At 50.3% G+C, this 25864-nt stretch overlaps 3 protein-coding genes across 3 annotated transcripts; 1 reads left to right on the forward strand and 2 right to left on the reverse strand.

The window, feature by feature from the left end:
- Positions 1–4454: 4454 nt before the first annotated feature.
- Positions 4455–5552, reverse strand: LOC484507 (ferritin light chain-like). The gene has a single exon (XM_038528905.1). It carries the CDS (start codon positions 5354–5356, stop codon positions 4571–4573), a length of 786 nt encoding a protein of 261 aa, XP_038384833.1. The 5' UTR covers positions 5357–5552; the 3' UTR covers positions 4455–4570.
- A 99-nt stretch (positions 5553–5651) lies between these two features.
- On the forward strand, positions 5652–6846 carry LOC612523 (EP300-interacting inhibitor of differentiation 2). Its single transcript, XM_038525555.1, has one exon. The coding sequence runs from the start codon at positions 5721–5723 to the stop codon at positions 6270–6272; it is 552 nt and encodes a 183-aa protein (XP_038381483.1). The 5' UTR covers positions 5652–5720; the 3' UTR covers positions 6273–6846.
- A 7953-nt stretch (positions 6847–14799) lies between these two features.
- Positions 14800–23504, reverse strand: SELENOV (selenoprotein V). Its single transcript, XM_038528907.1, has 7 exons — positions 22847–23504; positions 21412–21436; positions 21212–21265; positions 21031–21105; positions 20815–20888; positions 15144–15189; positions 14800–15022 (listed from the first exon to the last, which is right to left on the reverse strand). Exons 1-7 carry the CDS (start codon positions 23362–23364, stop codon positions 14936–14938), a joined length of 879 nt encoding a protein of 292 aa, XP_038384835.1. The 5' UTR covers positions 23365–23504; the 3' UTR covers positions 14800–14935.
- Between the last annotated feature and the right edge of the window lie 2360 nt (positions 23505–25864).

Raw genomic sequence — 25864 nt, forward strand, 5'->3', positions numbered from 1 at the left:
GAGACCTCTGTCATTGGGAATCTGCTTCTCCCTCTCCCTCTGCTATTCCCACCCACCCCCTTGTGCTCTTTGGCTCACTCTCTCTCTCTCTGTCAAGTAAATAAATAAAATCTAAAAAGAAAGAAAAGAAAGAAAGAAAGAAAGAAAGAAAGAAAGAAAGAAGAAAGAAAGAAGAAAGAAAGAAGAAGAAAGAAGAAAGAAGAAAGAAGAAGAAAGAAAGACAGAAACAAGAAGAACTAAATACGACAGAAGAAATAACAGCCCTCCAGCAGACGACAAAGAAAGAAAGAACAAAAGAATAGAAAGACGAAAGAAGAAGAAAGAAAAGAAAGAAAGAAAGAAAGAAAGAAAGAAAGAAAGAAAGAAAGAAAGAAGAAAGAAAGATCCTCCATAGCAGACCCATGGTATAAGAAATGTTAACATCCTTACATCCTTGAGGGAGAAGAAAAATGATACCAGATGAACATCTGGGTTTACACAAAGGAAGAAAGAATGCTGGAAACTGTTGCTACATGTGTAATTACGTAATTGACTGTTGAATTAAAATAATAAATAAAAATAACAATGTATTGCAGAGTTTATAATATATAAAAATAAAATACATGATAATAGCATAAAATCAGGGGAGACATAGAAATACACTACAGTAAAATTTTTATTTTTTTATTATTTATTACTTTTTAAAGATTTTATTTACTTATTCATGAGAGACACACACACACACAGAGAAAGGCAGAGACACAGGCAGAGGGAAAAGCAGGCTCCATGCAGGGAGCCTGACATGGGACTCGATTCCAGGTCTCCAAGATCAGGCCCTGGGCCAAAGGCAGGCACTAGACTACTGAGCCATCCAGGAATCCCAAAAATTTTAATTTTTAAATTATGGAATTATACCACCTAAAGGTAAACTGTAATAAATTAAATACATATAGTAAAATCCCCAAATCAACCACTAAACTAAAATGATTTTTTTCATATTTTATTTTTAAGTAGTCTCTACACCCAACGTGGGGCTCAAACTTATAGCCCCAAGATCAAGAGTCACATGCTCTACCAACTGAGCCAGTCAGGCATCTCCAAAATGAAGATTTTTATTTATCTCATAAGCCAACAAAGATAAAATGAAATCATAAACACACTTGAGTAATCTAAAAGACAGAAGAAAAAAGAAGTAGTGAACAAAGAACAAATGGGACAAGTAAATAACAAATAGCCATATGAGGGGATCCCTGGGTGGCTCAGCGGTTTGGTGCCTGCCTTCGGCCCAGGGCGTGATCCTGGAGTCTGGGGATCGAGTCCCACATCGGGCTCCTTGCCTGGAGCCTGCTTCTCCCTCTGCCTGTGTCTCTGTCTCTCATGAATAAATGAATTAAAAAAAATAGCCATATGATAGACTTAAACTTAACCATTTCATAATCACATGCAAATTATCTAAACTCTAGCTGAAAGGCAGAAGTTATATAGGGTTAAAAAAAAAAAAAAGAAAGCAAGACTCAACTATATACTACTCATAAGAAACACACTTTAGGGCAGCCCGGGTGGCTCAGTGGTTGGGCGTGTGCCTTCAGCTCAGGGCATGACTCCAGGGTCCTGGGATCAAGTCCCGCATCAGGCTCCCTGCAGGGAGCCTGCTTCTCCCTCTGCTTGTGTCTCTGCCTCTCTGTGTGTGTCTCTCATGAATAAATGAATTTTTAAAACGAGCCTCCATCCAAAACACCATTTCCAACCTCCTTGTCCTTCTCCATAAAACAATCTCCCTCTCCTTTGTTAGACCTGCCTATGGTTTTGCTATAGTTTGCATGTCCTGAATTGCAATTCTCTGCCTTTCCTGAATAAACCTGTTTTGCTGGCAAAATCACTGGCTGTTTTATTTATTTAGGTTAAAAACGTTAAGGACAAATTTCCCACTCAGGGCTCTTTACTAGAGGTTTTGCAACCATTGAGACAAGTGGATCTTGTTCCTTTCCTTATAAACTTCACCTCCTCTTTAAACATGTTTGTTGGGCATGCCTGGGTAATGCAGATGGTTAAGCATCCACCTCTTGGTTTTGGCTCAGGTTGTGATCTCAGGGTTGTGAGATTGAGCTGGGCCTAGAGACTGCTTGAGGTTCTCTCTCTTCCTCCATCTGCCACTCCTGCTCCTGCTTACTCTCTCTCTCTCAAATAAATAAATAAATAAATAAATAAATAAATAAATACATACATACATACATACATACATACATACATACATACATAAAATTAAAAGCCACACACATACTAACTGCAGAGATGCTGGTGAGAAGTTGTGTTTAAAGCAGCAAGTAGGCTTGGACCGGAAAATAAAAATGCAGCCTCCTGATCTGTGAGGAAGACTTAACTGCCTCAAAATAGCTACTTCTGGGACTCCTGGGTGGCTCAGTGGTTGAGCATCTGCCTCTGGCTCAGGGCTTGATCCCAGGGTCCTGGGATCCAGTCCTGCATTGAGCTCCCCACAGGAAGCCTACTTCTCCCTCTGCCTATGTCTCTGTCTTTCTCTGTGTGTCTCTCATGAATAAATAAAATCTTAAAAAAAAAAAAAAGAATAGCTACTCCTGACAGGGCAGAGAGCAATGTCACTAAGTTTACTTGCTGATGCTCATGAATCACAGCACCATGATGGGGGGTGGGAGGGTCACACCAGCAAAATCAAAGGTGGGATTTCCCTATCTGAAGTTTTCTCTCGAACTTAGAATAGAGAAAGTAACTGAAAACCAGTATTTAAGATGCATGTCGTAATATTCTGAGCCACATAACGAGAATAGTAATGACTGTGGGGTTGCCTGGGTGCAGTCGGTTGAGCGGCCGGCTCCTGGTTTTCGGCTGGGGTCATGATCTCTGAGTCCACAGATTGAGCCCTGCATCCTCACTGCCCCTCTCCACCTCAGTTCGCTTGCACACGCTCTAATATAAATAAATAAATATTTAAAAAATAGTAATGACTATGTAACTCTCAAGAAAATGAACCATTGGGGCGCCTGGCTGGCTGCGACGGTGGAGCATGCGACTCTTGATCTCCATGTCGTGAGTTCAAACCCCACATTGGACTGAGACTACTTAACATTAAAAAAAATTTTTTTTTAAGAAAATGAACTATTGGGAACCCTGGGTGGCGCAGCGGTTCGGCACCTGCCTTTGGCCCAGGGCGCGATACCAGAGATCCGGGATCGAATCCCACGTCAGGCTCCTGGTGCATGGAGCCTGCTTCTCCCTCTGCCTGTGTCTCTGCCTCTCTCTCTCTCTGTGTGACTATCATAAATAAATAATTTTTTTAAAAAAAGAAAATGAATTATTTATAACCACAATGAAAAAAACCCACAATGAAAAACATGAATCTCAAAGAAATAATGTTGTGTGAAAGAAACCAGACATAAGCATACATAAAGTTCAAAAAAATAAGGAAAACTAAAATACAGAAATGCATCCCTATCCCTAGGTAGTAAAACAAAAAGCAAAGCAAGTAAAAAATTACCATAAATACCAGGATGGTAGTTACCTCTGGGTAGGAAAGAGAGGACAGTGAAGAAGGGGGAAGGGCTCAGGAATACCGGAAATTGATTTCCAACGGTAGTTACACTGGATGTTCACTTTCTGATAATTCAGTCAGCTGTATTTATTTTTTAATATTTTATTTACTCATGAGAGACACATACATACAGAGAGAGAGAGGCAGAGACACAGGCAGAGGGAGAAGCAGGCTCCATGCAGGGAGCCCGATGTGGGACTCCATCCCAGGACTCCAGGATCATGCCCTGGGCGGAAGGCAGGCACTAAACCGCTGAGCCATCAGGGATCCCTGTACATTTATATTTCATATATCTTTCTACATATGTTATATTGCACAAATAAGATTTAGAAAAAAAATCCAAGAGTAGCCAAAGAGGCCTCCTAGGTTCTCTAGCAGAAGAAGGCATCTGCCTTCTGCTGAGGTCATGATCCCCAGGACCTCGGATCCAGTCCCACATGGGGCTCCCTGCTCAGCAGGGAGTCGGCTTCTCCCTCTGCCCCTCCCCCTTGCTTGTGATCTCTTTCTCTAAATAAAATCTAAAAAAAAAAAAAAAAAAAGAAGTATGGGACGCCTGGGTGGCTCAGTAGTTAAGCATCTGCCCTCGGCTCCAGGCGTGATCCTGGAGTCCCTGGATTGAGTCCCACATCTGACTCCCTGCATGGAGCCTGCTTCTCCCTCTGCCTGTGTCTCTCCCTCTCTGTGTGTGTCTCTCATGAATAAATAGATAAAATATTTTTTAAAAAGGTAGCCAAAGCAATTTTCAAGATTACAAGAAGGGAGTGTAATTATAGAGCTTCGGTAGATAAGAGGCTTATTGTGGGGAAGATAGAAAAATGAATAAATGGAAAATAATAAAGAACACCCTTTCCCCCTCCCAACAAAAAACCCTCATGAATCTAGAATATTTTGGTATATAATACAGACGGCGTTTTTTCTTTCCCCCTGCAAAAAGCTTTATTGTTTCCATTCAGTCCGGGGTGGTTAAAAAGCTGCCTGGCGGCAGCTGGACAAAACAAACAGAGGCCCTGGCACAGAGGGGGGCCCTCAAAGGCCGCTGGGCTCCAGAGGCTGCCAGGCATGCTTGAGGGTGAGCCTTTCGAAGAGATACTCGCCCAGCCCAACCAGGGGGCAGGCCAGCCTGCGGAGGTTAGTCAGGTGATCGCCCATCTCCTTGAGGAGTTTCACCTCCTGGCCTAGGAAGTGGCCCTCCAGGAAGTCACAGAGATGGGCGTCGGCCTGGGCAGAAGCCAGGGCATGCAGATCCAGAAGGGCCTCGTTCAGGTTCTTCTCCAGGACCACAGCAGTTTCCATGGCGTCCAGGGCTTTGCCCCACTTGTCGTGGGACGGCTTCTGCACGTCCTGGAACAGGGCGTTGCCGACGCGCTGGGTTTGCAACTTCAAGAGCCGCTGGGCGCCCTCGTGCTTCTCCCGGGCTAACTCGCGGAAGAAGTGGCCCAAGGCCTCCAGAGCCACCTCGCTGCAGTCGAAATAGAAGGCCAGGGAGAGGTAGGTGTTGGAGGCCCGCAGGTGCATGTTGGCCAGGCAGCTGATGGAGGACTCCACCTCGGCGGAATAATTCTGACGACCCCGACAGCTCGTAGTTGACGTGCAACGAGGGGCTATGCTCACAAAGCGGGGTTGGCTGCACCCCGTAGGACCCCCGGAGGCAGAGGGTGGCTGAGGAGGCGGTTCGGGGGGTTGAGGCTGTAAAACCGGCTGGAAGGTGGTCGGAGCCGGGAATAAGGGGTGGCCCTGGGTCTGCTCAGCCCAAGGTCGGCTGAAGCACGGAGCAGGCCCCGGGGCCCGCCGGGCGCTCTGCATGTGGGGCATTACAGTCACCGGAGACGAAGCTCAGAGTGAAGCATCCTGGATGGGCTCTGGGGAAAGCCGACAAGAAGCCGTCTTGTAAGGCTCTCCTCGGAAACGTTAAGCTGGTCCAAATGGAAAATATGGCTGCGCCCCTCGACGTTCGGTCCCCCCCGACCGCGGGCAGTTTCAGCCGCGACGGCGCTTCCGGACGCCAGGTGGCGCCTGGCGGGAGCGCGGGCGCCCGGCAATGACGCGTGCGCAGTGCTCCCCGGGTGCGTCGTAGGGCCTCCGCTCGCGCACGCGCACTCGGCTGCACGCCCGCCATCCCCCCGGTCGCGGTCTTGCGGTGGCTGCGGCGGCGGCCGAGCGGAGCCCGCGGTCCGAGATGTCCGAGCTGCCCGCCGACAGCAGCGTCCGGCAGACGGACGCGGCGAATGGCCCCCGCGACGTCGGGCAGGCGGAGGTAGGCGGCGGGAGGCGGGAGCCCGCGCCGGCGCGGCCTGCGGAGCCCGGGGAAGGGGCGGCGGCGGCGGCGGCGGCCAGGGAGGCCCGCGAGTTGGCGGGGCCGGCGGAGGAGGAGGGCGCGCAGGCCAGGCCCCGGCCCCGGCCCGCCAACGGCCCCGGCCTGGCTGCGTTGCCGTACCTCCGCCTCCGCCACCCGCTCAGCGTCCTAGGGATTAACTACCAGCAGTTCCTCCGCCACTACCTGGAGCACTACCCGATCGCCCCGGGCAGGATCCAGGAGCTGGAGGAGCGCCGCAGGAGGTTTGTGGAAGCCTGCAGAGCCCGGGAAGCCGCGTTCGACGCCGAGTACCAGCGGAATCCCCAGAGGATGGATTTTGACATTTTGACGTTTACAATAGCTCTCACTGCATCCGAGGTTATCAATCCCCTGATAGAAGAACTTGGTTGCGATAAGTTCATCAGCAGGGAATAGCCAGGCGATGGAACTGCTTCCGGGGGAGCCCCTGCGTTCAGGACCTAACGCCAAATCCTGTCGCCGCACTTTAAAAAGTCATCGTATATGAGATAAAGCCTGGCCTGGCGGGGTGGCAGGGGACGAGTTTATCACGAAAAAGCACCAGGAAAGAGAGAAGGGGGAATTCAAAGCCCCGTGCCTCCTTCTCCCGCGTTGAGTTTGCGATTGATGACAGATTCTTTGCCCTGCGGCGTGGAGAGGCCTTTCCAGAATTGCTTCCCCGAAAGGCGAAGGATGGGTTTTAGGAAACCGAGACTGGATGAAGAAGTGTTGAGGATAGCAGAGCCCGGGATGATGGAAGGGATTATCAAATAATGATGGGAGGAGTGAGGAGTCCCAGGGGAGATGCCCGGGGAGACCCCGGAAGGCTACGGACAGAACTTGAAATTGGCGGAACGCGTGCTCTCCTGGTTCAGGTTCCACGGAAGGTTGTAGTCTAAATGGATTTTGTGTTTTCTGAGGCATTTCAAATGGCAGGCAGTGTCACTGTTGTACATATTCCCTGATAAATATGTATTCGAGAACATCTGAAGTTTGTGAATTTTCTTTCTTTTTTTATTTTTACTCAAGCTTCTTCTGGTAAATGTATTCACAAAGCCCCAAAATGTAAATCTATACTCCGAAAAGCCTTCCATCCCTGTCCCCTCCACCCAGTGGGTACCACAACCCACATCTGTAGTTGCCTCCTCTGTCTTAAAGTTTTCTTGTGTACACACGAGTGAATGCGAATTTGGGTGGGTGTTGTTTTTTTCATTTCTTCACAAAAGTTGGTGTATTTACTAAGTTATGCGTTGCTCTTTTCAGTAAGAATGTATTTTGAAGATCCTTCCAAATGGCTCCATTTTCCTCGTTCTTTTTTAGAGCTGCATTTTGTTTCATCCTGTGGCTGGTTATGTTGTAATTCTCTAGAAATGTACTGATGGGCATCTGGGTGGTTCCCCATCTTTTTCTTTTTCTTTAGATTTCTTTTCCTTTCTTTTGAAGATTTTATTTATTTGAGAGCACAGCGGGAAGGCAGGGCAGAGGGAGAAGGATAAGGAGACTGTCCACTGAGCAGGGAGCTGGATGTGGGACTTGATCCCAGAACCCTGAGATCATGAGCTGAGCTGAAGGCAGACACTTAACTGACTGAGCTACCCAGGTGCCCCAATAATATGTTTTTTTTTTTTTTAAGATTTTATTTATTCATGAGAGACAGAGAAAGGTAGAGACACAGGCAGAGGGAGCAGCAGGCTCCATGCAGGGAGCCCGATGCAGGACTCAATCCGGGTCTCCAGAATCACACCCTGGGCGGAAGGCAGATGCTCAACTGCTGAGCTACCCCGGCGTCCCAATATCAGTTTTTTTTTTTTTTAAGAGAATTTTTTTAAAATTTTTATTTATTTATGATAGTCACACACACAGAGAGAGAGAGAGGCAGAGACACAGGCAGAGGGAGAAGCAGGCTCCATGCACCAGGAGCCCGACGTGGGATTCAATCCCCGGTCTCCAGGATCACACCCTGGGCCAAAGGCAGGCGCCAAACCGCGGCGCCACCCAGGGATCCCCAATATCAGTTTTAATTTGCTTTTCTCCTATAAGTGAAGAATCTCTTCTGAGAATTCTGTATATTCCCTTTTCCATGAACTGTCTTTATATCTTTTATGCATTTCTCGCCTGAAGAATTTTGTCCTTTCTCTGTTGATTCCACTGGCTATTTATGTCATAGCGATATGAGATAATGATAATTGTTTGTAATGCAAGATGGGTATTTTTTTCCCAGCTGGTCTTTTGCGTTTGGTTTTCCTGAAAGCCTTTTGGCATGGAGAGTTTTCCCTTTCTTTTTGTTTGCTGTTCTCTTTTAAACTGGTAAGGTTTTGAATCTCAAGGTTTTCTTGGGGGAGGGGGTGTGTGTAGTTTGTGTATATTTGAGTCTTTGAACCACTTGGAATCTATGCTGATGTACAGTAGGAGGTAAGAATTCAAAATTCCTTTTTTAGATGGCTACTGGCTGTCCTAATACCAGTTACTAACTAGTCCATATTTTCCCCACTAACTTTGTTTAAAGATGCTGCTTCATCGTATACTAAACAGTGCTTTCGATTTTTTGACTACGTACTTTCCAATCTGGAAGTGCTAAAACTCTTCGTTATACTTCTTTTTTCAGAGCTTTTGGCTGTTTCTGTTTATCTTACTGATCAGCCTCAAAGTCAACTTACCTTGTTTCAGGCAAAGTTGTTGTTTTGTTGTCGTTGTTGTTTTTGAGAGAGGGAGGGATGCCTCCAGCCCAGGGTGTGATCCTGGGATCCCAGGATCGAGTCCCACGTTGGGCTCCCTGCATGGAGCCTACTTTTCCCTCTGTGTCTTGGCCTCTCTCTCTCTCTCTCATGAATAAATAAATCTTTTTAAAAAAAGATTTTATTTGTTTATTCATGAGGGACACAGAGAGAACAGAGACATAGGCAGAGGGAGAAGCAGGCTCCCTGCGAGGAGCCCGATGTGGGACTCGATCCCAGGGCCCCGGGATCACGACCTAAGCCAAAGGCAGACACTCAACCACTGAGCCACCAGGCATCCCAGTATTTGTTACTTTTAGATATTAATGTTATCAATCATATAAATAATCTGGAAGCCTTCCTTTCCTATATTCTGGAACACTTTAAAATCCACCGGAATTATCTTGCTTTGGTAACATTCCTTTTGACCGAGCCCGTGCTTGTGGTGGAGAGGGTGAGGGTGTCGCCACTTTCCCTCCTTTTCCCCGTGGTAAAAGCAGTAGTTGTACTTAGAAGACAGACGTGTCCTCACAGAGTCCGATTGCAGCGTTTTTTCCTGACTTGCTTGATCAGATGCCTTTCCCTGCGCTCTACGGTAACAGAAGGGAGTTGCTGGACTCGGAGGACGGCATGCAATAGATGAAAGTGCGTGGCACATAAAACTGCAAAGAATCTCCGTGAAGCGCCAGGTTTCACTTTCTCCGGTGTGGTGGGCATCTCAAGGTCAAAACTGTCTCCCTGGGTGTGGGAGGTCAGCCTGGAGTTTCTACCTATCAAGTGACCTAGTCTCAGAGTTCTCCCGGGATCTGGCCTGAGACAGACACTGCAGGTGTCTACCCCACAGAGAAGCTGAACTCTAGTTTAGAGAAAAAGAGGCTGTTGCCCAAACAGGAAGCATCGTGTGAACTCAGACTTCCATGGTTCCCAACTGCTCAGACATTTTGTCCCTTATTTTGTCCAGAAAAGAACACTGAGGCCTAGAAGCCTCCAGGTCCATCTGACTCCAGATCATGTGTTCTTCCCACCAAAGGTCATGGACCTGAAAGTGGGGCTAGCCTCTCAGCAGGGGAGCAGGACCAGGGGGAGGGGGGTGGCATCAGGGAGGGTGCATATAAACCGCATCACTTCGGGGGTCAGACTACTTGGGTTCATGCTCTGATTTTGACATTTATCTGTGACGCCCCAGGCTTAATACCCAATGCTCTGTTTGTCTCTTAAATTTCTCCCACTCCATTCTTTCTACACCTCTCTGAGTGATGAAATCTTAAAGAGGTTAAATATATACAGTTTCAGAATTTCAGCTGAGGGGAACACAAGAATCTAGACTTCCCAGACCAACGCACATCCTTAGAATGTCTCAATACATATTGTCATGCGGCCAAATTAAGTTTTCTTTTATGAAAACCTGAGTATAGGACATCCTAGCAAGAGTCCCAGACTCAGCTGCTTTAGAGAAATGATCACCTGCCATTGGGTGTCCAATAGAAATGGCTTTGGACCATCAGTTCCAAAGTGGATATAACTAGGATAGTGGGTAAGTCTCTGCTTTCTTCAAGGACTGAGAGACGCAGAAAAGGAAAGTAGGTAGTTCTCTGTGAGCTAATAAAAATGGCTAAGTGGTTTCTCTTTCCTCCTGTCCCCAAGACCTGCCCATACCTATCATTTTCTGCAAGGAAAGAAGAATACTTCTATTTCTCCGGAAATGGATGGGTGGCAGGACGCCAACGTGAGTAAACACCCAGGTGAGAAGCATTTCCACCTCAAAGTAGAAACAGCCTTTCTGGTATAATGACACTTGGTCTCTGTCCCTGGTTGCGGCACAGAGCTCCCAAAACCTGGGATTCCCTGAATGATGAGGATGATGTAAGCATCTTTTGTTCCTTTTTAAGATTTCATTTATTTATTCATGAGAGACACAGAGAGAGAGGCAGAAACCCAAGCAGAGGGAGAAGCAGGGGCCCTGCAGAGAGCCCAGTGCGGGACTCGATCCCCAGACCCGGGATCACGCCCTGAACTGAAGGTAGATGCTGAACCCCTGAGCCACCCAGGCATCCCGAGCATTTTTTGTTCTAACGAGGTGACTCGGTGGCCCCATAGCTAGCTTCCAGATAAGAACTGGCTGCCAGGAAGACCAGGCCTTGATGAGAAGCTTCCAGCCCCACCCCCAACCTCTGGGGAAGAGAGACAGGGTGGAGATTGAGTTACCCACAGCCGGTCACATCTACATAAGGAAACCTCCATAAAAACCCTGAATCCAGAGTTTGGAGAGATTCCAAGTGGGTGGACACCATGAGATGTGGGGAGCATGGGGCACCCAGAGAGGATGCAGAAGCTCCGTGCCCCTCCCAGCACACCATGCCCTACGTCTCTCCCCTATGGCTGTTCCTGAGTTGTGTCTTCTGTAATAAACCAGTAATAGTAAGTAAAGTGCTTTCCTGAGTTCTGTGAATCATTCTGGTGAACTAGCAAACTCGAGGAGGGGCTAGAAGAACCCCTGAACTTAGAGCTCATTGGTGAGAAGTACCGGTGACAACCTGGGGGTCCTGAGTGGCATCTGACATGGGGCAGACTTGTGAGGCTCAGCCCTTAACTTGTGGGATCTGACACGAATTCCAGGAGATAGTGTCAGCACTGAGTTGAATGGTAGGACACCCAGCTGGTGTCCAGAGAGTGGGTTCCTGGTTTAGATAAAACCCACACATTTGGTGTCAGGCCTGTTTGGGGTAATCTCCAGTTTGATTAACTCAAAGTTGGCGCAAAATCCTTTTTGTCATTTAATATGACACAGTCATGGGAGTGCTAGCCCATCACACTCCCATATCCCACACTAAAGGGAAAGGGGAGGGATTATATGAAGGTGTAGGTCATTGGGGGTCACCTTAGAATTCTGCCTACCATTAAAAGTAAATATTTTAGGGGGTCCCTGGGTGGCTCGGCAGTTTAGCACCTGCCTTTGGCTCAGGGCGTGATCCTGGGGTCCTGGATCAGGTCCCGCATCAGGCTCCCTGCATAGAGCCTGCTTCTCTCTCTGCCTGTGTCTCTGCCTCTGTGTGTGTGTGTGTGTCTCATGAATAAACAAAATATTTTTTAAAAAGTAAATATTTTATTAAAGTACTTACTACCTTACTATGAAATCTTACATTTATCTTATGACATAGTAAAAAAACAAAAAGCCTACAGTTGAACCTTCTGGCTCACCCATTGCTCTAACTCGTGCATCACATCCTCCCAATCCTGGGGCATTTGTTATGATTCAGGTTTGACAGTGTGTGACAGAGACCCAAAATAACAGCATCTTTTTTTTTTTTTTTTTTTTTTTTTTTTTTTTCAAAATAACAGCATCTTAAACAAGAAAGCTTACTTTTCCCTCCTGTAACGGTCCATTTCTGGCAACTCCACCAAAGGATCCCAGGCCCCTTCCCTATTGTTGCTCCATCCTCCCAACTCCACCCCCATGGAATGTTCCCTGTCTCATACCAAGATGGCGCACCATCAAATTCCACATTCAATACAGAAGGTTGGATGGCACCCCTTCTCTTAGGAGCACAACCCCAAAACTGCACATATCACTTCTGATCACTTCCTATCATCCAAACTTGGTCCTGTGGCCACGCCTAGTGGCAAAGGAGGCTGGGAACTGTAGTCTTCCTCTGGGGGCTATCTGGGAGTAAGGGAGGAGAGATACGGAGGGACACCTAGTGGTCTCTGCCACAACTGGGATGGCCAACTCTTTGTCTTCATTTTGTGGCTGGAGACACCAAGCTTGGAGGGCTGATGTCACCAGAAAGGGATGGATAAATCAATGGGGGGGGGGGGGGGGCATCCTCTGTACCGTAGCCCAAGACCAGGGCTTTTACCAGCTGAGAAAAGCTAACATCTTGGGGCACCTGGGTGGCTCAGCGGTTGCGCCTGCCTCCGGCCTAGGGCTTGATCCTGGGCTCCTGGGATCGAGTCCCGCATCGGGTTCCCTGCGTGGAGCCTGCTTCTCCCTCTGCCTGTGTCTCTGCCTCTCTCTGTGTGTTCTCATAAATAAATAAAATCTTAAGAAAGCTAGTATCTCATCTCTGGTGCAGGGAAAGGCACACAAATGAAGGTGGGGAAATAGATTGGACAAACAAGGGCCATGAAGGTGTCTCTCTCATGGTTGTCACTTCGTGTCTGCGTGTGGGGTTGTGGACGGCATGAGAATGTTCTGCATTTACTGAAGCACCAGTCCTGGGCTCCGCAGACACACGGCCCCCGGATTCTCTGCTTACAGGAGCTAGGCAGGACTTCTGTTCTTTCAAGCAGATAAATACACCCTAAGAGATTTAACCTTCACATGGCTCCTGTGCATCTTCCGAGATTTTCACATATTTAACTTGTTGACTCTTTTCAACAGCCCTAGGAGCTAAGTGCTATTATGTTCCCCATTTTACAGATGGAGCCACTGAGGCACAGGGAGAGCCATGGAGAGCCATGCCAGAGCCAGGAAGTGGCAAAGCCAGGATTCAAATCCAGGCAGGGATTTGGCTCCAGGGTCTGTGCTTTTAACTGGTCGGTTTTAGGGTTTTCCGGTCTGCCCATGAGCTGCACCTGCTAATTGCTGCCGGGAACAGAGTCCAGACTCGGGAGAGGTGCAGAGCTTCACTGTGGAAGTCTGGGCGGGCGGCGTGTCCGACCTCCCTCCAGCCACCGCCACGGCGGCCACTGTGCTGGGGCAGATCCTGTTCCATCCTGTTCCATCCTGTTCATTGGAGCCAAACCCCATGCTGAGCCCAACTGTGAGGTCTCCCCTTCTCCCCTCCACCCGCCCACCATTCCCTCCCCGGGAGGAGGACAGACCCGCCCAGGCGGCAGGGGAGTTTGAAGTGTTTGAAGAAGGTGATCTGACATGGAGAGTGGGTGGTGCTGGGATGGGGGGGGTTGGAGGGAGACAAATATGTTCTTTCCCCTCTGTGCCCAGAAAGGTGATGGCTTGGGGGATGAGGCCAGGCTGCAGGAAATTGTGAGCATTATCAATGAGGAGATTGGCAGAAGGAGCAGGAGCCGGCAACCTGGAGGGGAGGCCAGGGAGGTGAGGTTGAGGGGGTGCAGAGGGGCAGGGGGCAGGGCACCGTCCTGGCATCACAGCAGAAGACTGGGGGCGGGGGGGAGGGCTTCCTTGTTCAACCTTCTTCCGTCTACAATACAGACATAATGGGTAGAGGTGCAACAATGAAACAGTGTGTGTGAGCCCCAAAGCCCCAGATGGAGGTCCCCAAAGCCAACACTTCTTTTCATGGCAGAAAAGAAATATAGGGGACACCTGGGTGGCTCAGGGGTTGGGCATCTGCCTTTGGCTCAGGTCGTGATCCCGGAGTCCTGGGATCGAGTCCCACATCCGGCTCTGCCCTGCAGGCAGCCTGCTTCTCCCTCTGCCTCTGCCTCTGCCTCTGCCTCTCTCTCCCTCTCTTTTCTCTGTCACTCATGAATAAATCAATAAAATCTTTAAAAAATAAAAAAAGAAATCCAGAAAGACTGGGTCTCTGATGGCATCGCTGGACAGCCAGCCAGCTCCAGCCCCTCTTACCAGTTCATAAGGAAAACAATTGATTTGTCCTATTGGGTGAGCCACTGGTGGTCTGGCTTGCTGTCACTTGCAGAGAGGAGCACCCCAACTGAAACCTACTTATTCTGTGCCAGGCCTTGGGAATTCCACGATTAAATAGTGGTGTGGGGATCCCTGGGTGGCGCAGCGGTTTGGCGCCTGCCTTTGGCCCAGGGCGCGATCCTGGAGACCCGGGATCGAATCCCACATCGGGCTCCCTGCATGGAGCCTGCTTCTCCCTCTGCCTGTGTCTCTGCCTCTCTCTCTCTCTCTCTGTGTGTGTGACTATCATGAATAAATAAAAAAAAAAAAATAGTGGTGTGATGCCCACTTTACAGAGGAGGAAATTAAGGCTCCCAGAGGTGGTGTCCCTTATTGGAGGTCACAGTAATTAGGCAGCAAAGGTCTGACTCCCACACCTTGCAGTGACCTCTTGGCACGTGCCCAGTGACCCCACGGCACTTATGTCCCCACTTATTTATGTCCCATAAATCCACAAGTGGCCCTCCATCCTCCCCGTCCTGGTCGCCGAGACGCCTCCCAACATTAGGGTTCGAGAATGCGGGCTCCAGGGTGTAAAGAAGTTTGGGACGTCGAGGGTTTGACACCTGCCACAACCCCCATTTCTGTCCCACCCCCTAAAAGAATACCACTAAGACTAGAAATTTTCCAAATGTATCCCAAGCCAGGGATGGGAAATGGAGAAGCTGCCAAGGGAGAAACGGACCTGAGAGCACGAGGAGTTGAGGCCAGATGACAGGGTGCAAACCTGGGGAGCAACAGGGCAAGGCTTCTCTTCACAGCTGCCCCTGCTCCCCGCCACCACCACCCAGTCCAGGCCGCTGGCGATGCTGGGAGCCCAGGAGCAGGCGACGGCCACACACCTGGGGGGACGGGGTGCCAACACTAGACGCGGGCAGCCCAGGATGCAGGGGGGCAGACTGTATGTATTTCCCTGTCCCCCTCCCCGACCCGCCCCAGCCCCAGCCCCCATCAGAGAAGGACCTGACTTGGCAACATTTCAGCCCTTCTCGGCATCCTGCTGAGGCTCCTGAAATGGAGAAAGAGAAATTTTTCTGAGATACAATAAATAGTGGTTATTTAAAATAACGACACCATCAAAAACAGCCTTTATGTTGGGGTTTCCTATGCGTCAGGCACCGTCCTAACACTCCCCCCTTGAGTCTCCTTGCCATTTCTCAATACACAGGACACAGTCCTACCACAGGCCCTTTGTACTTGCTGTTCCCTCTGCCTGGAATACTTTCCGCCAGATAGCCGCACGGTCCCACCCCTTACTTCTTTCAAGTGTTTAAAAGATTTTTTTTTCTGTTATTGAGTGAGAGAGAGCACGAGTGGGGGAAGGGAGGGGCAGAGGGAGAAGCAGACTCCCTGCTGAGGGGGGAGCCCATATGGGGCTGGATCCCAGGACCCCGGTATCACAACCTGAGCCGAAGGCAGACGCTCAACCCGCTGAGCCACCCAGGCACCCCCTCAAGTGTTTAAATACCCTCTTCCCCAAAAGGTCTTCCCTGACCACCCAATCTCGGATTGCAAAGAACTCCCAGCACCCGCCCGCTCCTTTCTTGCTTTCTTCTCTTCTCACTCCTTATTTTTATCTTCCGTCTGCCTGGCGTCTTGTTGGTTGTCCGTCCCCACCACTAGACTACCAGCTTCACTAGGGCCGAGGTCCTATCGTCCCCACCACCTAGAACACACACAGTAGGTTCTCAGCAAGTGTTTGTCGGGTAGAATGAAATCCAAGGAGGTAAAGGCCCCCGTAGTTTCTGCTTTACAGAGGAGGTCCCCGAGGCAGAGAGAGGTGACAGCCTTAAGTCACACAGCCAATAAATAGCAGAGCTGGGACTGAAGCCACACGGCACTGATTTAGCCATTATCCACCCTCCGGATTTGCCATGTCCATCAGGTGTACTATGTTCCCTTGGGCCTCAGTGATTGGTTCAGGGATGAACATGTGACCTAATCCAGGCCAGTGGGAACGAAGTTTTTTTTATGATTTTTTTTTTTTTCTTTCTTTCTTTGTTTTCCAATGGGAACTTTCTTCAGGATTTATGCCACCAGGAGGAGGAGCCAGTCTGAGAATAAAGTTGGCCCAGGGGAAAAAACAGAACACAGAGTAAGGGAGGATCAGATTCCCAATGACTATGTTTTGGTGCCTGGATCAAGTTATGCCTGAAGCTGCAGGAAGCCTCTAGATTTTTATTCTCATGAGCCGATTTTTTTCTCTTAAGCCAATTTGAACTGGTTTCTCTGCTTCAGTAAAAACAGTCACGACTTATTCCAATAACAACAGTCATCACTTACTGAAGAAGGGTTTTGACAGGTCTTTAATTCACAACATCTAATATCATTTGCTTCAGCCTTGTGTGGCTGGTGGATCCAGGGTTTGAACCTAAGTCGCTGTGCCCCTGGAAGCTGCATGCACAACCACTATAGTATTCTGCTTATTGACAGATGTGAGACACAGGCCTCTCCTCTGCCTGCCCTGCCCCCACCCCAGCATGGCTGCTTGAACAAAGACCTAGTCAGAGCCTGGCACATAATAGGGGTCCAAACCCTGTTTGTAATTTAAAAAAAGGAGGGGGGGGCAGCCCAGGTGACTCAGCAGTTTAGAGCCGCCTTCGGCCCAGGGCCTGATCCTGGAGTCCTGGGATGGAGTCCCACGTTGTCGGGCTCCCTGCATGGAGCCTGCTTCTCCCTCTGCCTGTGTCTCTGCCTCTCTCTCTCTGTGAGTCTCATGAATAAATAAAATCTTAAAACAACAACAACAACTAACATACGATGTGGACATTGTCTGGATCCTGATTCTCAAACCACCTCTAAAAAGATATTTTTTTAATTTTTTTTAAGATTATTTATTTATTTATTCAGAGAGAGAGAGAGGCAGAGACACAGGCAGAGGGAGAAGCAGGTTCCATGCAGGGAGCCCGACGAGGGACTCAATCCTGGGTCTCCAGGATCACACCCCCGGCTGCAGGCAGCGCTAAACTGCTGTGCCACTGGGGCTGCCCTAAAAAGATATTTTTGAGACACTTGAGTAGTATTAGATGACATTAAAATTTTTTTAATTTGTTTAAATTTTGAGGGGCTGGCTCACTTGATATAGAATGCAACTCTTGGTCTCAGTGTCATGAGTGCAGGCCCCATGTTGGGCAGGAAACCTACCTAAAAATAAATAAAATAGGGCAGCCCGGGTGTCTTAGCAGTTCAGCGCTGCCTTGGGCCCAGGGTGTGATCCTGGGGACCCAGGATCGAGTCCCGCGTCGGGCTCCCTGCATGGAACCTGCTTCTCCCTCCCGTGTCTCTGCCTCTCTCTCTCTCTTTGTGTCTCTAATGAATGAATGAATCAATCAATCAATCAATCAATAAATAAATAATAAATATAGGGCACCTGGGGGTATCAGTTGGTTAAGCATCTACCCTTGGCTCAGGTCATGATTCCAGGGTGCTGGGATCGAGCCCTACACCAGGCTCCCTGCTTGGCAGGAGCCTGCTTCTCCCTCTCCCTCTGCCTAATGTCCCTGATTGTGTTCTCTCTCTCTATCAAATAACTAACTAAAATCTTTTAAATTAATTTTAACTAATTAATTGATTTAACTTTAATAAAGAAATTAATTTAATTTTTTAAAATAAATTTTTATTTATTTATGATAGTCACACACAGAGAGAGAGAAAGAGGCAGAGACACAGGCAGAGGGAGAAGCAGGCTCCATGCACCGGGAGCCCGACGTGGGAGTCGATCCAGGGTCTCCAGGATCACGCCCCGGGCCAAAGGCAGGCGCCAAACCGCAGAGCCACCCAGGGATCCCAGAAATTAATTTAATTAATTAAAGTTTCTATTGGGTGTGAGAATGGCTTTGTACTTCTGTTTTATTTCATTTTTTTATTTATTCATGAGAGACACAGGCAGAGGGAGAAGCAGGCTCCATGGAGGGAGCCCGACACAGGACTCGATCCCATGTCTCCAGGAGCATGTCCCGGCAAAGGCAGTGCTCAACCGCTGAGCCACCAGGGCTGCCCCTGTACTTCTGTTTTAAAAACTTATTCATTAGGGATCCCTGGGTGGCTCAGCGGTTGAGCATCTGCCTTCAGCTTAGGGTGTGATCCTGGGGTCCCAGGATCGAGTCCCACATCAGGCTCCCTGCATGGAGCCTGCTTCTCCCTCTGCCTGTGTCTCTCGTGAATAAATAAATAAAATATTTTTTAAAAACTTACTAGAGATACATACCGAAGTATTTACAGGTGGAATAACGTGAGGTTGGAATATATCTTCATACTACCATCACACACACACACACACACACACACACACACAAAAGCAGGGAGGAAAACAGTGGAGAGTGTAGGTTGATAATAGACCTGGTTGGTGAGTACGTGGAACTCATTATACTCATCTCTGAACTAGTGTATATGTCTAAAATTTTCCAACAAATATGTTTAAAACCATTATCACCTCCATTTATGTAAGAAGTCTAGAAAATGAGAAGTCTAGAAAATGAGAAGTCTAGAAATGAGCCTGGGTGGCTCAGTCAGTTAAGTGTCTTGCTCAGCTCAAGTCATGATTTCAGGTCCTGGGGTCAGGGCCCCATGTCTGGCTACCTGCGCAGCGGGGAGCTGGCTTGTCCCTCTCCCTCTGCTCCTCCCCCTGCTTGTTCTCTCCCTCTCTCTTAAATAAATAAAATGTTTTTTAAAAAAAATCAAAAAATCCAGAAAATGTAGGGGTATCTGGGGTGCCTGGTGGTTTCACAGGTACATTCATATGTTAAAACTCATCAACATACTATCTCTTACACATCACTTATACCCCAAAAAGGTGAAAACTTTTTATAAAAAATAGATATACAACAGATAAAGTATTAAATGAGTAATGGCAAAAAATAAATAAATAAATAAATAAATAAATAAATAAATAAATAAATAAATAAATAAATGAGTAATGGCTTGAAAATATGTATATAGGGATCCATGGGTGGCGCAGCGGTTTGGCGCCTGCCTTTGGCCCAGGGCGCGATCCTGGAGACCCGGGATCGAATCCCACATCGGGCTCCCGGTGCATGGAGCCTGCTTCTCCCTCGGCCTGTGTCTCTGCCTCTCTCTCTCTCTCTCTCTGTGACTATCATAAATAAATAAAAAAAAATTGAAAAAAAATATTAAAAAAAAAAAAGAAAATGTGTATATAGTAAATGGGTTTTTTGTTTGTTTTATTTTTTTTTTTTTTTTAATTTTTATTTATTTATGATAGTCACAGAGAGAGAGAGAGAGGCAGAGACATAGGCAGAGGGAGAAGCAGGCTCCATGCACCGGGAGCCCGACGTGGGATTCGATCCCGGGTCTCCAGGATCGTGCCCTGGGCCAAGGGCAGGCGCCAAACCGCTGCGCCACCCAGGGATCCCTGTTTGTTTTATTTTAAAAGATTTTATTTATTTATTTGAGAGAGAGAGAAAGCACACAGAGAGAGGAAGACTCAGACTCCCCACTGAGCAGAGAGCCTGATGGGGGGCTCGATCCCAGGACTCTGGGATCATGACCTGGGCGGAGGAAGACAGATGCTCAACTGACTGAGCCACCCAGGGACCCCTATAGTAAGTGGTTTCTAAAATCCAGTATCTGGGGGGGAAAAATCCACTATCTGGGGCCCCTGGCTGGCTCAGTCAGAAGAGCATGTGACCCTTGACCTCAGGGTTGTGAGTTGGAGCTCACGTTGGGTGTAGGGATTATGTACATAAATTTTAAAAATTAATAAACATTTAAAAATAAAAATCCAGGTCAGCCCGGGTGGCTTAGCAGTTTAGCGCCGCCTTCAGCCCAGGGCCTGATCTTGGAGACCTGGGATTGAGTCCCACGTTGGGCTCCCTGCATGGCGCCTGCTTCTCCCTCTGCCTCTCTTTCTCTCTCATGAGTAAATAGATAAAAATCCAAAAAAAAAATTTTTAAATAAAAACCCAAAAGAAATTACTGTGCATATGCTTTAATACCTTAAAACAACATTAGCAACGGAACTTTCTGAGTCCTATATCTGCACTGTCCAATCCAGTAGCCACATGTGGCCAGTGTGACTAATAACTGAGTTTTTACTGTATTCCATTTTAATTAACTGTAAATTGCAGAGCTCCGGGCTGCTATGGATAGTACAGCTTTACAATTAAAAGCAAGCAAGCAAGCAAGAAGAAAGAAAGAAAGAAAGAAAGAAAGAAAAAGAAAGAAAGAAAGAAAGAAAGAAAGAAAGAAAAAGAAAGAAGAAAGAAAGAAAGAAAGAAAGAAAAAAGAAAGAGAAAGAAAGAAAGAAAGAAAGAAAGAAAGAAAGAAAGAAAGAAAGAAAGAAAGAAAAAGAAAGAAAGAAAGAAAGAAAGAAAGAAGTCTAGAGCTCTTTTGGAAAAAAAGTTAGCTGACATCCACTGACCCACGTAAATTTATTACATTATGAGGCATCTTGTGGAAGCATCTCAACAAACCCATTTTACAGAAGACACAACTTCAGAAAAGGGTATAGATGACTTGCCCTGATCTGAACTGGGAGGATGGGCTGAGCCAGGACTGGGACTAGGGTGCCCTTGACTCCAAGCCAGTGCCCTGCCTCGTGCCCTCCCCGCCACCCCCTCTGCTCCCCCCACCTCACCTCCCTCACCTCTCCTCCAGCTTGCCATTTGCCTGCTACCTTTTCCTGACCTCCTCCTCGATAACATTCATAATCTTCTGCAGCCTGGCCTCATCCACAAAACCATCACCTTTCTGGGCACGGAGGGAAAAGAGCACGGACATGTTTGTCTCCCCCACCCACCTAGCCACCCACCCTCACCCTCACCCTCACCCCCACCCCCAGGGATGCCAGCAAGGCCCTCCTTCCCTGTCTGGAACCCTTGCTCAGAATCACCTTCTTTGAATGGACCAGTTTTCCATCCACAAACACTTCAAACTCCCCTGTAGCCTGGGCAGCTCTCTCCTCCTCCTGGGGAGGGAATATTGGGGGTTGAAGGGCAGTGAGAGCTCCCCCCAAGCCCCTGGGTTCTCGGACCCCTGACCATCCCCCTCCTCCGGGCCACGGGCACACTCACAAAGAGTAGACAGTTTGGAAATTGCTGTTCCAGACTTTTTTTCAGTAGAATGTACTGCAGAGAGGAAACGAGATCATGGAGTCATGGGATCCCAGGATCATGGGGTCCCAGGTCTTGGGGAGAGGGGGAAACAGTACCTCCTTCCAGATTCATGTCGTATACTCCCACCCCCACCCCCTCCAAAGTCAAAAACTACTTACCCGAAGGCCATAGCTTCAGAGGCCGCTGGAGGCCGAGGGTAAGAGCAGGGAGGGCGGAGAGAGATGGAGGGAAGACACTGCATCAGGATCTCCTCAAGCCCGGAGGGAACACACGAGTCCAATCCCGTCCCTCCCCTGCTTGGAACCCTCTCGTCGTGCCAGCTCAAGCAGGGAAAACGCCAGTCCTCTGCATGGTCCATGAGCCCCCACGGGATCCACCCCATCTCCGCCACTCTCCCCAGGCCCACCGAGCTCCAGCCACAGGGACCTCGGAGCTCCTCCTCCAATACTCCAGGCAGGCCTGCCTCAGGGCCTTTGCACTGCCTGCTCCCGCTGCAGAATGCTCTTTCCCGGGTATCTACATGGCTCCTTCTCGCCCCTCCTTCAAATCTTTGCTCATACATCACCTTCTCAGGGAGGCCTTCCTGACCACCCCAGTTACAATTGTGACCCTCCCCATGCCTTCTGCCATTAGCACTGATCGCCTTCTAAGATGCCAGATAGTTACTGGGTGTCATATTTATTGTTCATTCCCGTCCCCTACACACCAGAATGTGAGTGCCACAAGGACAAAGATTGTCTGTCTTACTCACTGCTATGTCCCTGGTGCCGAGGACAGGGCCTGGCACAAGGTAGGTGCATAATAAATGAATGAATTAGTGAATTCATGAATCCATGGAGTCAGGGATAGAGCTAGGAAGGAGAAGGCAGAGAAAGGGGGCGGGGGGAGATGAGGAAACATGGGGAGAAGGAGAAAGAGACACACACAACATGGAACACTGAGTTGGGGAGAGAGAGCTGGAGAGATGGCCTGGGCAGACAGAAGCAGGGGTGGGGGTAGGGGGGTGCGGGAGGAGTGAGGTTGGGAGAGAGGAGGGGAGAGGAGGGGACGTTTTACGCAGGAGAGAGGCACGGGGATTGCAGGGAAAAACAAGCCCCCCCCCCCCCTGCTGTTACTGTCAGCGCTGGGATCAGCAGTGAGAACAGAAGCCACCTTCCCTCGACCTCTGCGCTCGGGCTCCCCTCCCCCTGGCTACTCGGCCCCTCCCGCCGCCCCAGCTCTTTCTTCACCCAGAGGCTTCCTTCTCACCGCGCGGAGAGGCCCTCCCCAGGGGCCAGCCTGAAATCACCCCGCCCGCGTCCTCCGGGGCGCAGCTCTGCGTCTGCAATGCGCCCCCCAGCGTGGGCTGCGGGGAAGGCGGGCGGCTCCGCTCCGCGCTCGGCCCCGCACAGGCCTGGCCCAGGGCGGCCGCGCGCTCCGGGAGGGAAAAGGGAATGAGCGTGAATGAGCGCGGCTCAGAGCAGGGATGCGAAGCCACAGATCTCTGGCCCCGCTTCCAACCTGGGACCGGCGACTCCCTCGCCTCCCCCTCCCAGAAGCCCCCGCGCCGCGCCGCTCCCCCAGGAGGCAGGGGCGGACGCGGACGGCCCTCACCAGTAGATCACTCGGACCGCGATCTTGTCCACCGAGCAGCTCTCGCCGACGGGGGCGAAGGTGTTGGTGGACGTGGCTAAGGCGGTGGCCGCGAAGGGGTCGGTCCCCGGGATGGGCACCCGAACGGATTCCGAGGTGGAATCGGTCAACTTGGTGGCCGAGGAGTCTGCCCTCGAGGTGGACCCAAGGGTGGGCCCCAGGAAATCAGTGGCCGGTGGAGTGAGGTCAGGAAGGGGCTCTTGGGTGGACCCGAACCCATTTGTGACCGATGGGAGGGGCTTCACGCTCGGCGTGGGCGAAAGATCCTGGTGGGGCGAGGCCGTCGTGGGCTCCGAGGCAGGTTCTGGGGGCGGTTCCAGGGGCAGGGCCGAGCTCCCGAAGGATTCCGAGGCAGGGGCCGCGGCCGCGGCCTCGACCTCCCCCGGGGATGAAATTGGGGTTGGGGTCCGGGCCGGAGTCGGGGTCCAGATCTGAGTAGGCGTCCGGGCCGGAATGGGGGCCCGGACCTGGGTCGGCATCTGCAGGGGAGTCGGGGTCCGGATCCGGGTTGGAGTTCGGACGGACAGTCCGGATTGCGAGCGGGGTCGGGGTCGGGACGGGAGTCGGGGTCCGGGCGGAGGTCGGAAGGGGGGCCGGGGGCCGGGCCAGGGTCGGGACGGGAGTCGGGGTTCGGGGCGGGGTCGGAAGGGGGGCCGGGGGCCGGGCCAGGGTCGGGACGGGAGTCGGGGTCCGGGCGGAGGTCGGAAGGGGGGCCGGGGGCCGGGCCAGGGTCGGGCCAGAAGTTGGGGTTCGGGGCGGGGTCGGCATCTGGATGGGATTCGGAGTCTGGACGGGAGTTGGGGTCCGGGCGTAGGTCTGAATGGGAGTCGGGGTCCGGGGCTGGGTTGGGACAGGAACTGGGGCTCGGGGTGGGGTCAGCATCTGGACCGGATTCGGGGTCCACGCCGAGGCCGGGGTCTGGACGGGAGTCAGGGTCCGGGCCAAAGTCGGGATGGGAGTCGGGCCTCCAGCCGGGGTCGGCGTCTGGACCGGATTCGGGATTCGGGCCGAGGTTGAGGTCTGGACGGGAGTCGGAGTCCGAGCCAGAGTTGGCATGGGAGTCGGAGTTTGGGCCGGGCTGGTCATCTGGACGGGATTCGGGGTCCTGGCCGGAGCTGGGGTCTGGACGGAAGTCGGAGCCCGGGAGGAGGTCGGAATCAGGACAGGATTCAGGGTCCGGACCGAGGTCGGAATCTGGGCGGGATGTGGGGTCCGGGCAGGAGTGGAGGAGGCCCGGGCAGGCGTTGGGGTCCGGACAGGGATCGAGGTCCTGACGGGGGTCGAAGCCCGGACCCAGGCCAAGACCCGGGCCGAGGTGCGGGGTGGGGCCCTCGCCTGGTTGTTCATGGGGGGCAGGGGCCCCGGGGTAACGGGGGTTGGGATCCCCGCCGGGTCCTCCTTCCTCCGGCAGGGAGAGCCTCACTCACACCAGGGTTCTAAAATGGAAGGTGACCACAAGGGGGCACTGTGACATCGTGTTCCACCCGGTGCTCAGGTTCCATTGCTCTGGGCCGGGGAGGCGGTGGGAGGGACCTCTAGGTCTCACCCAAAAATTCCCATCCCTAAAACCCCACCTCCGAGGTAAGAAGCAGAGATGTCTCCAGTGTTCTCACTGTCGCTAACATTCACATGTTCAGTATATATTTCTTGAGTGCCTGCCGTGTGCACGGTCCTGTCCTGCGAGATTCTGAGGTCAGAGTCCTCATCAGCAAAGGCCCGGTCCCGTGATTAGGTTCCCAGCCCAATGACGGAAACACACCTATCACCAAACGACGGACAGCGCAGCCTGGTGGGGGCTGGAGGAGGGGAGGCAAGAGGCAGAAGGATCAGAGATGCGGTGAAGGAGGCACAGTAATCTACAGGATCCCAAAAGGTGCTCCAACCAGCCTGGGGCAGAGAGGGCTCTCTAAAGGGGTAACCGGGTTATCTGGAGAAAAAGAAACATAATAGTAAAAAACAACAACAACGACAACAACAAAAAACAGAGTTTACAATTACACACTGTTAAGTGCTACACATATAACCACAGCTAGTAAGCGGCACAGCCAGGATTCAGATGGACACTGTCAGGCTCAAGTCCTGGCACTTGCACCACTTGGCCCCATCGCACTGGGAGCTCCTTCATGGGGACTTGTCTTGTGCACTGCTGAATCCCCAGCTCCTAGAACAAGGCCTGGCATGTTCACAGGAGGTGCTTCCTAGATATTTGTCTTTTCAAAGTTTACCAGTCACACGAAATTGGAAAAATAGTACAGAGAATCCTGTATAATTTCCACCCAGCTTGAAAGCTGATAATAACATCAGATGTAACCATGGTGCGTTGCCAAAACCAGGACTCCGGCATTGCTCCAATACCATTAGGTCAGGTACAGAACTTATTTTGAATCATACAAGAGTTTCTTTTTTTTTTTTTTAAGATTTTATTTATTTGGGGGAGAGGGAGAGACAGAGCCAGAGAGAGCAGGGGAAGGGGCACAGGGAGAGGGAGAAGCAGACTCCCTGCTCCCTGGGAGCAAGATGTGGGGCTCGCTTGAAGGACCCTGAGATCATGACCTGAGCCAAAGGCAGAGGCTTAACTGCTTAACTGACTGAACCCCCCCCCCTTGTGTCCCATGGATGTTTTTTTTTTTTTTTTCGTTTTTTTTGTTTTTGTTTTTTAATTTAAATCTAAATTTAGTTTCCATGGAAGGAAACTAAACTTTTTTTTTTTTTTTAAGATTTTATACTTATTCACGAGAGACAGAGAAAGGCAGAGGGAGAAGCAGGCTCCCTGCTGGAAGCCCGACGACTAGGGACTCGACCCTGGACTTCAGGATCACGCCCTGAGCCGAAGGCAAGGCACTCAACTGCTGAACCACCCAGGTATCCCGAGTCCCAACTCTTGATCTGAGCTTGGGTCATGACCTTGGGGTCCTGGACCAAGCCCCAGGTCAGGGTCCAGGCTCATCAGGGAGTGTCCTTAGGATTCTCCCTATGCCC

The sequence above is a fragment of the Canis lupus genome, chromosome 1 (assembly GCF_011100685.1).
Source record: "Canis lupus familiaris isolate Mischka breed German Shepherd chromosome 1, alternate assembly UU_Cfam_GSD_1.0, whole genome shotgun sequence".
NCBI classification, from domain to species: domain Eukaryota; kingdom Metazoa; phylum Chordata; class Mammalia; order Carnivora; family Canidae; genus Canis; species Canis lupus.